At 42.3% G+C, this 17,969-nt stretch overlaps 1 protein-coding gene across 5 annotated transcripts in view; it reads left to right on the forward strand.

Moving 5' to 3' along the window:
- Positions 1 to 17,969, forward strand: part of SHROOM3 (shroom family member 3) — a 295,746-nt gene that overhangs the window by 240,495 nt on the left and 37,282 nt on the right. For 4 of the 5 annotated variants that reach the window (XM_032400576.1, XM_032400578.1, XM_032400577.1 and 1 more), the window contains one exon: positions 14,674 to 14,805. In XM_032400576.1, coding sequence (XP_032256467.1) covers positions 14,674 to 14,805 — 132 coding nt within the window. Of the gene's footprint in view, positions 1 to 443; positions 1,146 to 14,673; positions 14,806 to 17,969 lie in introns of those variants that run through there. The other variant, XM_032400579.1, reaches the window with a different exon arrangement.

Raw genomic sequence — 17,969 nt, forward strand, 5'->3', positions numbered from 1 at the left:
ATAATATTCTAAGATGACTCTGTATTTCCTTCCTTCTATATTTATTAATTGGAATTTTTCTGGAAGAAAGAGCCATCTCTTTCCCCACTTATTTAAACTGTTTTATATCAGTAAGGACTCCTTCACATTTATTTTATTCTATGGCTTGTAATCCATGATACTGTTATTTTATCGCTTACATTATTCCGGTTGTGGTCATTGGCGGCTCCTTCAGGCTGGCTCTGGTCTAAATCCTGTGTTGAATTATGGAAAGGGGTAAGGTGCTGATGTCTTGAAAGGAAACAAAATGTTCCAACTTAAAACTCAAGATTTCCTGAGCTAGCGCTTCCCCCCAGAAACTTCTCAGCCCTTCCCCCACCAGTCACCACCATCCTTACAATAACTCTCTCATCTGCTTACTAAGCATTTGCCACATGGTGGTCTGGGCTCTGTAAAATAAGTCAAGACAAATCCTAATAGGAGCTCAGGTTTTGACCCCTAATTCATTCTCCATTGAGCAGTGAGGCTGGTTCACCGGGCACTTTGTACTTCCTTGGCAATGAGTTTTGTCCCGGTGCCACTGACTTAGCTTTCACAGGACGGTGTGCCTTAGGAGGTTTAGTGGATGTTGATTTGGACCCTGGCTTCCGTAGCCTCCCAAACTGTGGGAAGCTTAAAGCAGTTAACACACGCTTTTGCGGACAGTGGCATTTTTGCATGTGGAGGAGGGCGCGGGTTTGGCAGAGATCATTCAAGGAAACTTCCTGATTCCAGTTTGATGCATTTTATCAGCAGATGGTTTTGCTTGCTTTTCTCCTCCTCCTGCCCACAAAATGGAATTCTAGCATTTCCAAGCTGCGTGCTCTTGTCTAAGATGCTGGTCTTCTCAGGAAGAGTTACCAAGGGTCACCTTCTCTTCTTCACTCAGATTTGGCAGGAATTGAATTTGAATTGGCCAATTTGCAGAGGTGACTGGGAATGAAAGTCCCACGCAGCTGCATGCTTGGTGAGTTCAGGGCGGCTCAGGCTGTCTGACAGGAGGCGCAGAGGATCGTTGGGAAGAGGAGAGAGCAAGAATAGGGTGAAATGGCTTTTTATCCCACCCCTGAATATGACATGCAGTTGGCCAGAGGGCTGTTATCTAGGATGCTTCTGTTTGCCACCAGGTGAGTTCATTACTATGTGGGAATGAGCTTTAGCATTTTCTTTGCTGGACTCACGACTGCGAAGCCTTTCACAGGTGTCTTTTTGATGTTGTGCTATATCTCTTTATAATGAAAAAGGACCACATGTTTAGTTTAAGCCTGTTTTTCTAAATTGTCATTGAAAATTCTCTTTATTTGCGCACTCATGTAATTCAGTACTGTTAATATTTCTGCTTGGGAATTTTCAATCATTCTCTCTCCTCTGTATATAGTCACCATATTTCTTATAATGTGCATATTTGGAGTGGCTTTTATCTTATTCAGATTAGCAGTTGCTTTGTGTCGTGCACTTCATGGTTTGGCCCCCCCCCTCCCCGCCCTAATTCCCTGGGGAATTCCACAGTTAACTATTTCTATTTCTCACAAGGAATGATTATCTGCATACTAAAAGCCAAGTTCTTCTCTATTCTCATTGCCAACACTTGTTTGAAGAGAAGGAACCTGTGAATATATTCTCAGTTTTAAAGACAAGGTGTAGTCTTCTCATTGAACTTTGAATTTAAATGAAGAGTTTATTGAGATTGCCAATCGTACATTATGTAAGTCCATCACAGTTGCAGGTGTAAATGCTTATCTTTTCCCTATTCGCAGTCATTTGAATCAGCTTTTATTCTTTTTTGTTTTAAGATCTTATTTATTTATTTGAGAGAAAGAAGAGAGATAATGAGCAGGGGGAGGGGCGGAGGGAGAAGCAGGCTCCCCACTGAGCAGGGAGCCTGACACGGGCTCGATCCCAGGACCCTGGGATCATGACCTGAGCCGAAGGCGGACACGTAACTGACTGAGCCACCCGGGCGCCCCTGAATCAGCTTTTATTCTTACATAATCTTGATTCAAGGTTTTTGTTCAGAGCTATGCTTAATGCCAATGCTTGCTTCTAGGGATACTGTTACTTAAAAGAACATGTGGCATATGGAAAAGAGGATGTGGCAGTCATGGTAATATTCTAGATCTCAAGGTGATTTAAATATTTATTACTACAGGAATTCATCTTGCTTTTATACCATGTAAAAGGTAAAAAAAAGAAAATATGAACTGCTTATATTATAGAACACAGAGAGAGAGGGATCACAAGGCTGGTTTTTCAAGTTCTTTCTGGCATTCTTTCACTTGAAAGTGAATAAGAGAGAAGCATTCTTCGGAGTTGTATTATTTTCTCCCCCACCAGTGTCAGGTTATGTGAGTCGTGGTGGTAGTTGAACTCCCGTTGTAAAATTTATTATGAAGATATTGGTAGGGTAGGCACTGAGGGGCTGGAGCAAGTATTCCTAAAGCTTTCAGCCTGTCTTCTTTTCATTCAGGTTTCTATAATATTTAAAAGCTTTCGTTTAGTGAACAATCCCTTTCTGGTACGATTCTAAAATGTAGATTCTTTTGACCACTGTTGAAGATTTTTCCCTAAAATGAATTCTTTCTGTCCTTTCCTTTGTTTTCTTGTTGTCTTTAATTGCTTATTTGTGGCCTCGTTCTTGAAATGACAAGAAAGTGAATTAGAGAAGAGAAAAACAATGCAATGCATCATACTTACCCCCAAAGAGAATTCAGTTTCTTTAGTGTTAGAGGTTTGGGGGCCACCTATTTGGTTTTTTGTTTTGTTTTGTTTTGTTTTGTTTAAAGATTTTATTTATTTGACAGAGAGAGACACAGCGAGAGAGGGAACATAAGCAGGGGGAGTGGGAGAGGGAGAAGCAGGCTTCCCGCCGAGCAGGGAGCCCGATGTGGGGCTCGATCCCAGGACCCTGGGATCATGACCTGAGCCGAAGGCAGACGCTTAACGACTGAGCCACCCAGGCGCCCCGGCCATCTATTTGTTTTTGTTTAATGGAATAGTATTTGGAAAAAAGTAATTTCCAAAAGGTAAGGCTTTTGCCTCACAAAAAACAAACAAAAAAGAAACAAAAAAACTTTCTTGTTTTGGCAAATGAAATTCGATTTATACTTTGGGGGGCACCTGCGTGGCTCAGTCGGTTAAGTGTCTGCCTTCGGCTCAGGTCATGATCCCAGGGTCCTGGGATCGAGGCCCACATCGGGCTCCCTGCTCAGCGGGGAGTCTGCTTCTCCCTCTCCCTCTGCCTGCCGCTCCCCCTGCTTGTGCTCTCTCTCTCTCTCTCTCTCTGTCAAATAAATAAATAAAATCTTTAAAAAAATTTATACTTCCGCATTATATAAAAATTAGCTTAATTTTGAAATACCTTAGTTGGTATTTGGACTCCTTTAAACTCCAGAGGATGATCTTGTGTGGGTTTATACACAAAGGAGGAGGAGTGTTTCCAGCTACAGTGGTAGGGTACCCTTCCCCTCCTGCCTCTCAGCCCTGCAGCCCACTGAGTGGAGGGGAAGAGCCATGCACACCTTTTATTGTGCCCTGCTGAACTGGTTCTGATTTATCCAACAGGAGTCCTCTGGCAGAGACCTCAAGCAACTTCTCCTTACAGGGGGCAGTAATTCAGGGGCACACACAATATTTCTGGTTCTCTGCAACTATCTGACACTCTCTGAGATCCATGAGTATGTTTGTGGGTGTCTGTGTGGAAGATAAAAACAAACCAGCATGGAAATGATTTATCTGAGCTCTAGCTACATATTCTATGGCACAGAGAAGTAGAGAAGAAAATTCTAAAATCATAATATCTGCTATCTGAAGAAATTGGTAAGAGCCAGTCCCTCCTTCCTTCCTCCAACAAATAAAATGTCTGATTGCAAATTGAGATTTGAGAAGAATAAATTATTGATAATTAGAACTTAGGCTATTCTATGGTAATTGAATTTTGAAAGTCAGTGAAAGACAAAATGAATGCTATTAGAGATCGGAGCTGTTATGGTGTTTGCATCAACTTCTGCCATGGCTTATTTGCACACGTTGAAGTATGGGAAGGAGAGTTGACTATTCTGATTCCTCAGAGTTGAGAGGAGGAGGGTAGAAAGAGAGGGCTATTGAGAAAAAGACATTTCAACACCATCACCCACCCCCATTGCCAGTCCCTCTTCTTTATGATAATAGTCTTTTGTCATCGATAAAATTTAAATCTTTTCAAAAACATGTCAGAATAGAGAGTGGGGAAGAGATAAACCAGTAGTGAAAGGATGCTGGGATAGGTGTAAGGAGTGGGATAAAGCATCTTACTAGAAAAGGTTTTTCATCTTTTATGCAAATTTTAGATGTTAGAGGCTTCTGTTGGTCAGTTAGCACACTTCACTCTTACTTGTGTGTGATTCCGTTGTCACAGCCAGAAGTCCCCAGGGCATATTATCAGGATGTGACATTTAAAAAGAACTTCTCTTTCCAGAAAGGATTGTGTTGCTATGGGGTTATATTACCTAATGCATACCTTTCTATCCACTGAACCACTTGTTTAAGACACAGATGTTAGTGAGGCAATTATAAAAGCCTCAGAAAATTTTGCTTGGATTTTTCTGTGAATCCGAAAAGTCTGAAATACAGCCTTGAAGAGCCTGTAGTCCTAGACTGGAGGCTAAGGGTGCTTTAAGGGGGGTAAAGGATTTCTCAAAAACAATGTCTTTGACAACAGTGTGTGAATGCACAATTACCACCTTTATTTTTTTTTCTTCTTTTTTTTTTTGTATTTTGGAAGATAGGCTTTTTCAACTCTTTAAAAATTTTGACAGCTTTTCTCTGTCCTGTGAACATGTAGAAAACCGATCTCAATATAGGGTAATTTTTATTGCAGAGAGAGTGCCATCTGGATCTATGGAATGAAACAATGTTATGAGTACAGCTTAGTTTGCTTGGCTTGGTCATCGTTTTCTTTTCTTTTTTTTTTTTTTTTTAAGATTTTATCTATTTATTTGACAGAGAGATAGAGCCAGAGCACGAGTGGAGGGAATGACAGAGGCAGAGGGAGAAGCAGGCTCTCCGCTGAGCAGGGAGCCTGACGCGGGGCTCGATCCCAGGACCCTGGGATCATGACCTGAGCCGAAGGCAAATGCTGAACCATCTGAGCCACCAAGGCTCCCCTGGTCATCGTTTTCAGTTGCTAAATATTTTTGTCATCAGTATTTGGGGCCTATCATTGTCCTGTAAACAGGAAATGCCTAAAAGGGCACTGTTATTCCTATCATCTGTTCTACCACACTACAGATATAATCTCCCCCCCAAGTACTTGTACAGTGACATTTAATTGTTCATATTGAGTTTGCTTCCTCTTTAAAGTTATGTGAAAGGGGCAATTTAGCATTTACTAGCAAAACCGCAAGTGCCAATTTTGATCCAACAATTCTACTGGGAATTTCTGCCGTGATATGTCAGCATAGATAGAAAACAGTGTATGGGCGTGGTTATTCACTGAAGCATTATTTGTAATAGCAAAAGACTGGAAATCAAAAAGTATCTACAAAAAGGGTCTGGTTAAATAAATATGATATATGCACAGAAGGGAATATGAGGCAGCCAAAAGGAAAAAATGGCGCAAGGAAACTAAGTCCTGAAGAGGTATGGGGGGTGCAGGCTGGGAAGCGTGGAGTAAGACTTCTCAGTGGCTTTGATCTTTTTTTATTTTAAACTATATGAATTAATTGCCTATTCAAAAGAACACCTGAAATAAATATGGGGAAAATATTAAGACTTGATTAATTTTGGTGATGAGTACATGGGTGTTCTTTATATTAATCTGAATACATTTATATATGTTTGAAGTACTTTATAATTTTAAAAACAGATGAGGAAAAATAGCAGTGACACACAAAAAGAATCTTAGGAAACCTGCTTTACCCTGGTCCAAGCACATGGTGCTCAGTGAGTATATTAGGAAGACCCCTCGACCCACATCCATGACACATTAATTCAAATAGACCTAATTTGCAGAATATATTGATATATTGGGGTTTTTTTTGGGGGGGTGGTTTAAGACCAGAACCTTGTTAAGTTGGACTTGGTCATCTGTTAAAGCTTACCGTGCACTAAACAGACGATGGATGGGCAGGTAGGTAGGTTAGTGAGTAGATTAGAAAATGGGATGTTTTATTTGGTAGTGCTGGTAGTCTCCTTTGTATTCTTACATATTCAACTCATGTCCAGGTGATAACTGGCATGGTTTTAGCATGTTGGTGCGCCCAGAAGAGTCGACACAAAGTGTCAGTCATAACAGCTTGTCAAAGCACAGCATCAACGAAAAAATGAACTCTAGCTCTTAGAATTTTTTATGTTCCGAGTTAAGGCTCTCACCTTCTCCATTTATCCCACTAAGCATACCAATCCTTCGAGGTCATCTGAAGTCCCGCTCTACCTCTAGGCCTTTTGGCCAACTTCAGACCCTATTCTTGACCGTGAGCAGCATGTGAGTTGTTTGATGCTTATATCCCAAATCCCTTTAGATCCACATGGCCCAGTATGATCTGATGACTTCTCCTGCCATCTGCTCTTCACTCCGGTCACACATCCATGCTAAATATTCTGCCCCCCTCTCTTGCATAGTTGACTCTCATTTAGATCTTGGTTCAAATGTCATTCTCAAAGAGGCTGTTCCTGATCCAAAAGCAGACACCCTCAGTCACACTCTCACAGTACCCAGTTTTATTGCCTTCGGAACTCTTAGAACTGTATGAAAATATCCTGTATATTTGCTTATTGTCTGTCTCTCTACTCTGCCCAGCAGACCTTTTTGCTTAGATGTTAAGAGCGCAGGCTCTGGGGACAAATGTGTGAGTTTAATATCAGCTCTGCCCCTCACCACCCTTGTGACTGTGGACAGGTTGCTTAGTTTTTTGTTTTTGTTTTTTTTTTAAGATTTTATTTATTTATTTGACACAGAGAGAGCACAAGTAGGTAGAGAGGCAGGCAGAGGGGGAGAAGCAGACTCCCTGCTGAGCAGGGAGCCCGATGCGGGACTCCATCCCAGGATCCTGGGATCATGATCTAAGCCAAAGGCAGACACTTAACCAACTGAGCCACCCAGGTGTCCCAAGTTGCTTAGTTTTTCTTATTTACTTCATTCTCTCATTAATTGCCCTGTACCATAAAGACAGTACAAAGAGTGAGAAAACACACACCAAGTGTCTACAATGGGCTTGGCACTCAGCAGGCACTGAAATATTTTTTGAATCTATGAATAATGATTCTGTTTAATACTTTTTCTTGCATCTAAGGCTCCCCAACAAGATTATAAACTCCTGTGGCCACCTGAGACCTCTCAGAACTCCCAACTAGAATTCATCAAGGTCGAAGGCACATAGTAGGTGATCAGTGAATACAGCTTGCAATACCTGAACTTGATTATAGATTTCTCAGAAATATGCTCTGCATTCCTGAATCAGTGTTAGGGCACAATCATCTAAGAAGGACATCATGTCACTTGTTAGCTCCAGTTCCATCAGCCTACCCATCCCACGCAGTTGAGCTTCCTTGTTTGTGGTCAGGAATGCAACAAAAGAGCTTTGTTTGAATTATGCCCACACACAAAACTTGGTTTGCTCAAATTTTAAAAGTAAAAGAGTCTTCTGACTCTTTTTGATATGCTCATGCTGTAATGCCCTTTAGGAAAGTATTTCCTTATCTTCTTAAAAGATCAAAGTGATCCCCAAATATGAAAGCATGCCGTGCTCTTTAGGAATGTTTATTAAATTATTTGCATCATTGAAAAAGTCAGCCAACAGCTGTTTGACTTTTTTGGTTATCTCAAGATACAATGTGATATATTTGTAAAACGAGAGGCTATTTTTGAAATACTGTACCTTTTAATAGGTAATACGTGTGCATGGTACACAATTCAAAAGTTACAGAAAAAAGAATATACAGTGAAAAATAAATTTTCCTCCCCAGAGGCAGTCATTGTTTCTAGTTTCACAAGCATCACTCCGGAATGTTCTCTACACTAATAAACATAGAGGGAGTTACATATATTTGCCCCTTCCGTACTGCAGCATGCTGTACTCACAGTGCCACACCTTACTGTCATCATCTAACCATATATTTTGGAGATCTTCACATGCCAATATGAACAGAGCTACTCCGTTCTTTCAATGGCCACAAAAGTATTCTATTCTATGGATGTATTGCAGTGATTTAACGAGTCTGCTACTGATGAGCATTTAGCTTGTTTTTCAATCTTTTGATAGATATGTTATTTAAAACATTTTTTCCTAGATGTTGCCAAACTGTTCTTTCTTCAGGTTGTGCTGATGTATATATATTCCCCCTAGCAAGGCATGAGAGTTGGTGGGCTAGATTTCGGTCCTCTTTTTCATTGTTCTTTTCCCTCATTTCATCACTTAACTGTCCATGTGGAAGAATCTTATAAAGAAAAGACTTATCTCTGAAGCCTTCTTCCAACATACATGTTTTTGTTTTTGTCTTTTAGGACCTTTTGATTGTTTCAAGATCTCTCTGTTCTTAATGTTTTAGGTCTGTGAGGAGATCTGACACCCCACCCCAGGGCAGGTAGTTACTTCTCCAAGCTCCAGAGAAAAAAGCTCCCCAAGTTGGGTTTCCGATCTTGGCATTGCAAGTCTTGGACATTTGTTTTATCTTTACTGTAGGAATTATTTCTTTGTGATTTATTATTTACTGTAGGAACTGCCTCATTTGGTCTGGCTACATGGATGTAAGCTCCTTAAGGGCAGGACCCTATCTTAGTCACTAATTCTTTGAAATATCTCTTGTCAAGTTTCAACTCTTCTAGTATTCACTGTTGTGCCCTTGAGCCCCAACCCACCACATTCAACCCCCTCAATTTTCCCTCCTCTGGCATCATCATGAGAATAGAGGACACTGGGTGCAAAGTCTCTCTGATCTTCCTCTACCCCGCTGTCTTTCATACTTAGGAGCATCAACATCTTACCTCCTCCTTTCTTATTTCAGTGGATGTGGCTTTACTCCTACATAAATAAGGCTGTACTCCCCACATGCGCTCTAGAATGCCATCCCTTCCTATGTCCTCATGAGTCTTGAGGAATGTCATCCTTTTTGTCCTGTATCCTGGAGCTCCCTCTCTCACATACACTTGCTCGTACTTCTTGTTTAAAACAAAACAGCAAGAACAAAATCATTCCCTCCTTGATCACCTCTAGATTTCTAGCTACCACCCTCTTTCTCTCCTTTAGAGCCAAGTGTTTAAAAGAATGATCTGCCCTTGCTGTTTCCGTTTTCTCTCTCATTCCCCTCTTACTCCACCCTAGTCAGGCGTCTGCCCCCCTGCAGTTCCACAGCAAAGACTTACTAGTTGTCAAATCCACTGCACATGCATCCACCCTCATCAGACTGCCTTCTTGGTAGCAGTTGGAATGGCTGGTAGTTCCTCCTCCTTATTCTCTCCACTAGGAACCTGTGAAACTCCTGTACTCTCCCTAGTTTTTCTATTTCTCTAGAAGCTTTTTCTTGGGCTTCTCCCTTGGCTTCCTCTCCCCTAATTCGTAATGGTTCTCAAAGATCCATCCTTTAACTCCTTCCTTTGCCTCCCTATGCATTCTCCCCAAGCAACTTGCCTTTTCTCAAAGGCCATGTGTCTTTATGAATCCTCATATCTAAATGCAGCCCAGGCTTCAGTCCTCTAGACCTTCCTGCCTGCCATATTCCTCCGTGGGAAAACTCCATAGGCTCCTCATATTTGCATGCCCCAGAGCGAGCCAACCACTTCCCCACTCAGGTTCCCTCCTCCCTCTCTCTATTCCCACCCCTTCCATCTAATGTTCTTGATACAAGTTAATTTTATTATCATTCTAGCTCAAGCTAGAAACATAAACACCATCCTTCCTCCTTGGCTATCCTCCCTTCCACACCACCTACATCCAAGTAGTTGCTGGCTGGGCATTCTCTTTAAGTTCACTGCCCACCACCTTAGTGCCAGGCCCTCAGACCCTGGACAATAGAATAGCCTCCAATCTTGTCTCAAATTTATTCTCCTTGTTATTGGCGATTTCTTACTGATACCTGTATTTGAACATGCCCTTCCCTGGCTAAGGTTATTTGGTGGTTTCTAAATCCATAGGATACTGTCCAAACCTTTTAGTGAGGTCTGTTAAGATCTAGCCCTTCCCACCTCTTCACCTTTATCTACTGCTCTTCCCTTACTCATCATCTCCTTCCCAGCTTCTCTGAGTTGTTTTACCATTTGCTTGCACATTTCCATGCATTTGTTGTGCTATTTCTTCTAGCCGGATGGCCTTCCCTTCCTTTTCCCATCCTCTTCCATCTAGGAAATCTTTCATGATGTAGGTAAAAGTGAAGCTTTCTTGACCTCACCCTGCAGTGTTAGTGAGTCCCTCCTCTGTGTTCGCCAGGCATCTTGTACGGGTCTCTATTATGGAACCCATCTCATCGCAGTTAACTTGGCTGTCCTCCTCTATATTGTGAATTATTTGGGTCTCATGATACTTTGTTGTTCTTTGTATCCCCAGTGCCAGCATAGTGGCTGGGATATAGAAAGTCTCCTTGGATGTCCCCTGAACGAATGGGAAAGAAACCAAGGAAACGTCTGGATAGGTTACATTTTTTAAAAAGCTTTGCTCTTGTCTTCAAAGCACAAAGAAAAATTTTCCTCCCTTAAAACAGCTCCATCTGTCTTCATTGTTCTATGGAGAGCCTCTTGTACACTTGGGAGTCTGATTCAAAACTTCCAGCAAGATGTCTGATCCTTCATGAAGGTGGTGTACCAACTGATATAGGAAGTCTGGGTAGCTATATTGTGCTTAGGGCACCTCCCCTCTTCTTTCCTGGGAGATATCAGTCTAGAGGGCTTCTCTGGAACCCTTGAAATTGTCAGTAACAGTAGCTCACACCTCATCTCCTTGACTAGAAGAGGGATCTTTCTGTGGCACCTGTGGAATTTATCAGGGCCTGTCCATTTCTCTTGGGTTGGAAAGACTTGTCAGCACCCAGTCTTTGTAGGCATGGTCAGATGTGGTTGGTGGATGAAGCTGCCAAAGAGTCATCCCCAGCATTACCACACTCAGGTGTCAGGACAAGTTCGCTCTTCAGCTACACCCATTGGCTTCTCGAAGCCCGTCCCTAGTCACAGGGCTCGCTAGCGTCTTACTCTGAGAGGGGTCCTGCCAACTCCTCCCACTGAGGTAACCAGAACACGAGATGGGAAGATGACAGTTTTTCTTTCTCCTTATGTATTTTGGACCCATTTGGATCATTTGGACCCATATGAAGTGTCTCCGGGTGCCTCATGCAAAAGACATTTTATATTTTTTCATTAAGTGCTGTATGGTTATTCAGCCGCATTTATTGAGTATCTGAAGTCCTAGGTAATTGGGTTTGAATCCTGGCTATGGGACTTAGGGCTGCATGATTTGGGCCAGCCTCTGAGGGGCTCAGGGCACCAGGAAGGATTTCTAATCACTGGATGGAACTGGAAGATAAAGCAGGAATCTAAGTCAGTGAGGAACTGGGGTTCAAGGGAGGTAGCCTGGCTTCAAGGAACTAGGTGAAGAACCTAGTTTCTGGGGGGCTGCATGTTCAAGGTCAGAGTGAGGCTAGTGGCAAAAATGCCAGACTGTGAAGACAGCCATTACCCTGGGGCTCCCTGGTGGCCTTCTGAGACGAGGAGAGGTTCAACTTTGGGGCAGTCCCAAACCCAGAGGCATGTGTTACCTGGGACCTGTTATGGGGATTAGAGAAGTAGGGGCAAGGAGCCAGACAAATTGTAATGTTTTGCCTTCCACTGTTGGTCTCTTGTGTTTGCACCCTACTTGATCTCTTTAGGCCAAGGCTGTGTTACTACTTGCTTTCTTTCCTGGCTTCCAGGTAGGCAAGGTCTAGTCCCTCCTGGCCTGTGTCTACCTCCCTGACTAGAGGTGTCACGGCCATCGTCCTGCAGCTCCCTGCCTTACCACTGTGGCCAGGGTCCTTCAGGCTGCGAGCACAGTAACCCTCTGCTGTAATTATCTACTCTGGGTACTTTATTAGGGAGTTCAGAAGTGGGTGACTCATCACCATCAATAGTTCCTGCCCATTCTGCTCACCTCCACCATTCACTTCTGGCTTCTCTTTCCCCTTTCCTGTCCTGCATTGTAGATCTCTCTGGCGGGCTTGTCTCCCTATCCTCTAGTTTTCACCAATTCTTTAATAATGAATGACTGAAGATAATCATACTTAACATTTATTGAGCTCTACTATGTGCCGGGTGTATTAGCTCATTTTTTATCTTACAAAAACCCTATTTATAGGTTCTGTGATAATCTGCCTTTTTCAGATGAGGAAGCTCAGAATGGTTAAGAAAGTCACCACCGGTTTTTAGCTTTTGGATTTTAGGTATCAGGATTAGAATCCAGGTTTGTCTGATAGCAGAGCTGATAACCTTTAGCCACATTTCAGCTTATTTCTATCCCCAGCATTTTATCGAGATATTTCAGCTTTTCTCACTTTCCTTGGCCTCTGTAGCAACACAGATAATAGTCTGACTATAGGTTCCTTCATTTCAACAAACACTGACAGCTAAAAATCTTGTGTGTCTGTATCCCTTGCTTTGCACAAGATCATTTTCCTATCACCCCAACCTCTCTTCAGAAAAAATATATGTATTTTGGGGGAATGATTCTCTCTCTTGGCAAGTCCTCCATACTCTCTTACAGATTTTTAAAGTTGCTTCAGATTAAAATGAGGTTAATACACCTCTTTGAGTAATGTCTTTATCTTTTACATGAACAAAGGCTTATGGAGGAGAAGTAATTTATACAGGGTCGTATAGTAAGTTAATAAAGTCAGGGTGAGAACCCATGTCTGACACCTGGGCTAGTCTTATTCTGATATACTTAACACTCGAAATTTTACTGGTATCAGGGGAATGAATTTTCATTTATATAACATAAGCTAATATATTTTTTCCTAGAAAAGAAATAGGTGGGTGTACTTACAGCTTTATCATCAGTGTATCAAAGTGGATTCCTGGATCCCATACTCATGTTTCTAAACTGTAGAAAAATTCCTCTACAGTCGGAGAGTTCAGAAGTTTTCAGTATGAAATTCCTGACAGCTCACCTCACTTTTTTCCCAGAAAAAGGCACATTCACTCTCTCCTGACTCAGACCTTCTATAGTAGTGTAATTCTTCTTACCAAATTTATTCTTCAGTATTGCAGTTGAAGGACACCCACTTTTTCCCTTTGGCTTTGTAAACACTTTGTGTTATAAGGGCAGGATATTTAAAAGTTGAAGTCATTGACTTGCAAAATGAAAAATGATTTTTGAGAGCATCTTGCTGTTTGTTTATACCACGTAACTGAGAGCAGTGCTAACACTGAGGTAGCTGCTAATTTTTATGTAGTTCTTACCAAGAAATTAAAAGAATGTAATTTATCCAGCATCGGGATATGACAGAGGACTTCAAAATCCCCAGAAAGCTTTTTTACCATATATCCACACACAGTCTCTTGGGATGTGGGAAGGAATTACTGCTCACATTTTTATACATGGATAAACAGAGGCAACTCTGGCATGAAATGTTACCATGTAGGGAATCTAGGTGAAGGATATGTGGGAATTTTTTTTCCAGTTTTATTGGGATATAATTGCAAAAGAACATTGTGTAAGTTTAAGGTGTACAATGTATAGATTTGTTACATTTATAAATTGCAAAATGATTCCCTCCATAGCATTAGCTACCACCTCCATCCTGTCACATAGTTAAAATTTCTTTTTTGTGGTGAGAACGTTTAAGACCTACTCTCTTAGCAACACTCAAGTATATAATATAGTATTATTAGTTATAATCACCATCCTGTACACTAGATCCCCAGTCTTGTAAATCTTATAACTTGAAGTTTATACTGTTTGACCAAATCTCCAACTCCCCAGCCCCTGGTTACCAACACTCTAGTCTGTTATTCTGAGTTTGTCTTTTTTAGATTCCACATAGAAGTGAGATCATATATTTATCTTTCCCTGTCTGCCTATTTCACTTAGCATTATGTCTTCAGGGTCCATCCAAGTTGTTGCAAACAGCAGGATCTCCTTCCTTGTGCCTGAATAATATTCCACTGTGCGTGTGTGTGTGTGTGTGTACATACCACATCTTCTTTGTCCATTCATCAGTTGGTAGACATTTAGGCTGTTTCCTTATCTTGGCTCTTGTGAGTAATGCTGCAGTGAACATGGGAGTGCAGATATATATCTATGAGATCCTGATTTAAATTTCTTTGGATATATACCCAGAAGTGGGGTTGCTGGATCATATGGTAGTTCTGTTTTTAATTTTTTAAAGGAACCTCCATACTGTTTTCCATAGTGACTATACCAATTTGCACTCACACCAACAGTGCACTAGGGTTCATGTAGGAATTCTTTATACTAAGTTTGCAACATTTTTATGTAAGCCTGAAATTATGTCAAAATGAAAATAAAAATATTAATAAAGCAGAGAGTAGCAATGGTTAATAAGAGAAATAAGCAGTAAGATCTACTTTCCAGTATTTACTTATTTTTGATCTCTGAGGATACAGCAGTGTCTGTTTTTAAATCTGTAAATCCCATGAGTAAAGAAACTCAGCTGAGAATGCTCCTGATGTTGAGAGGTCCCTCTCCTGTAACTCCCCAGGCGCAGTGACCCTGCCGGCCGACCTCACTCTTGGCATTTAACCAAATTTGGGGAGAACCAACCAGATGCCAGCATGATGCAAATAACTCCGGGCACGATTGGCACTCCTTGGCCCCAGAGATACCATTCCAGGTAAGTGACCCCAGCTGAGACTCGGGGCTTTTCTTCTTTCCGAGGTCTTGAGAACATTTTCTTACACTCACCTCGAGTATTAAACCTCTTTACCCACCACCTTCCTCATCCTCTTAAAACTCCTAATATATACCAGTTATCTTCATATCCTGGGCTAGACTGGCACAAAGGGAGGCCATTTGAGTTAGTTACAGGGTCTGTCCATTCTCAGACACTTCTCAATTACACATGGTAACACTACTAGAAAAATTGACGAACTTCTTCCCTCACGGCTTACTGCCCTTCTTAGCCAAATATGTATCTGCTTTTTACTGAATGATCTCATTCTTGTATTTGAACTCCCCACTAATTTTTATCCTTCTGTTAGGCCAGTTATCCAACTTAGCTCCAACCCAGAAAGTTAACACACTTAGGGCTGCTCAGAGTGCACATTGTCTCATGTGATACGACATGCTTTCATCTGCACCTGTAAAACACACACAGTAGTCTTAACCCCATTTTACAGAACAGGAAATTGAAGCTTGCAGAGACTAATTTGTCCAAGGTCAAACAACTGATCAGGACCTGAGTGCAGGCTCAAATCCAAGCCAGGGGTCAGAGCCATGGCATATAACTAACTACTAGTTCTACTTGCTCTGTTTCTCTAGCCATTGTATCAGTCAAGGTTCAGTCAGAAAAAGGCAAGGCCACTGCAGTGTCATGGGAGAAGGGACTGACTATAGTAATCCGACCTGACACAGTTGAGAGGGAAGCCAAACTTGACCGCCAGACATATTAAAGTACTCAGTCAGGACTCCCCTACATTGACTATGGATTCAGAATCCAGCAAATTAGAATCCATCTTCTGATGCCAGGGAGTTTGACCCTGTTGCTTCAGGCTTTTTGAAAGTGCTTATATAAGGGTAATGGCAGGGATGGGAGGGTAAAGAGGAGATGGGTCCTACATGCAAATGAGATGCAGGTGCTGATGGGTCAGGTGGGGGGAGGGGCAAGACTTCTGGAAGGATTACTTAACGAACAGATGGTGGCTCCACATTTGGCAAGGCCGGGACTCGGAACCCTGAACTCATGTCCAGTCAAATCAAGGGCCAGTTCCTAGACTCCTCACTGATGGACGTGGCTCCCGGCACATCAGGGTAGGCTTCAGGCCACAGAAAAGAATTTCCTGGTGACCCTCCTTGTTGGACACTCCTCTCCCTTGCCCGTATCCCTCCCACTAACCCTGAAAGAATTTCTTCTTGCCATCTGAGCTCAGAGAACAGGCCCCCCAAGCCGGGCGCTGCCTGCACCCAGGCACAGCGCTTCTGCTCTCTGGGCCTCTGGAAGGTAAGGTGTGGAGGGCCCTGCAGTGCGAAGGAAAGCAAGCATAGTGGGAAGGCACTTGGCCTTAAATCCCAACTTCACTGCTTACTAGATGAGCTTGAGCAAGTCATTTAACCTCTTTGATCTTGTTTTTCTTGTCTGTAAGATGAAATTAATAATATGTATCCCACTGGATCATAGTGAGGATTAAGCAAAACATGTAAAACATTTAGTGCAGTTCCTGGAACGTAATAAGCACTCAATAATTACAACAATTACAATAATTAGGCTGAAGACTTATCAGAGGCACAGTGAAACCTGATAATAAATTTCAAGGTTAATAGCATAAACCGGCACGCACATAAAATGCAATTGTGTATTAGCAGAGTGCTCCTCAACAGTGGGGCCCTGTGCAGCCTCCCAATGCCTCACCTCCCCAGGAGGCCCTGAACCTGGTCATACTGTAACCTAAAACACACGGGCAGAAGGTAAGACTGCTGCAGTCGGTGCTCAGAAGAGCTGCCTCCAGGCACGAAGAGAGTTGGCCACTGGAGAACTGTGGAGCTGGTGCCAGAAGTGTAGCGCTCTGAAGGCTGTGTGTCCGCACCTCCCGTGTCCTCCTCCCCGTCCCAACCTCCACAGGGAGTTAGGCAGGTGGATCCATCGCTGCACCTTCTAATTCTAATGCAAGCTTCAGGACAAGATGCCCCCGACCGTTGCACAAAGGACCACGTAGGGTATGAGGACAAAGGCAAGCTCACGTTCCCCACAGCGCTACACCTGAGGATTCTCTTCTTCGCCAGCACAGGTCACGCTGTGGTCTGTTTGTTAGGTCCACACCTCAGGAGCTTGCAGCGCTGACAGATGCCTCACCCCAACTCCGTGTTCTCTCAGAGGGCCTGACGTGGGTGGCTGTCGGTGGAGACGCGCTCCAGGCACCTTTCCAAGGAGCACAGTAACATCCAGTGGTCTGGTGCGCCAAACCAGCTGGTTGGCATCCCTCTGACAGCCTTCCTTTGGTTCTAGAAGCCCAATCTCAGTCCTGAGTTTATGGATCTGTTTCTCATATAGAAGCTGGAGCATCAGGGAGCTTAGGGGAGAGGGAAGCACAGGACAAGTGATTTTAACTGCCCGCAAGCTGGTTTAGATCTGGATTTCAGCGGCTTCCTGTCAGACCTGGCTCACGGTCTTTTTTGCTGTCCTGCAGAACTCTCACACAACGGTCCTCAGTATTAAAGTATACTTCAGAAGAGATCTGGAAAAGTCCTGTAATCTAGCCCCTCAGCGGAGGCTGAAATAACAGTACTGAAGAACCAGTACTACCTCTCAGGTGATTTCTGGTTACTAGGGGTATAATGCTGAACAAGACCGAAAAAGCCCCCACCCTATAATATTTGTTGACCAAGGTCTGTTCCATGGATTAATCATCCATTAGATGCTCCTTGGAAAAAAGTTCCTAGGATCAAATTAATTTAGAAAACACTGTTTAGTATAGTTTCCTTTTAGAACATCACATGAACAATAGTTTATTAAAGACTCAGAAGTCCTATAGCAAATAGAATTAATTTATTTAGCTCGGCATTTTCCAAACATTTCATCATCTAAGGAATCCACGTTCTGTGAGTGCACTTTAGAAAATGTTTTCATACACTTGTTTTGTGCTCTTTGCTGTGTAAGTATTTGGAAAATACATGTAAACACACAAAAGAGTAATAAGAATTATAAGTAATATTATAAGACTACGTGGATCGACCACAAAAGTAACATTTTGTCATATTTGCTTCAGATCTTAAGCATTACAAACACCGTTGAAGTCTCTTTCATATAATGAAAGGGATATAAGGTAATGTCAAGTAGTGGTA

Source organism: Phoca vitulina, unplaced genomic scaffold (genome assembly GCF_004348235.1).
Source record: "Phoca vitulina isolate PV1807 unplaced genomic scaffold, GSC_HSeal_1.0 scaffold3, whole genome shotgun sequence".
NCBI classification, from domain to species: Eukaryota; Metazoa; Chordata; class Mammalia; order Carnivora; family Phocidae; genus Phoca; species Phoca vitulina.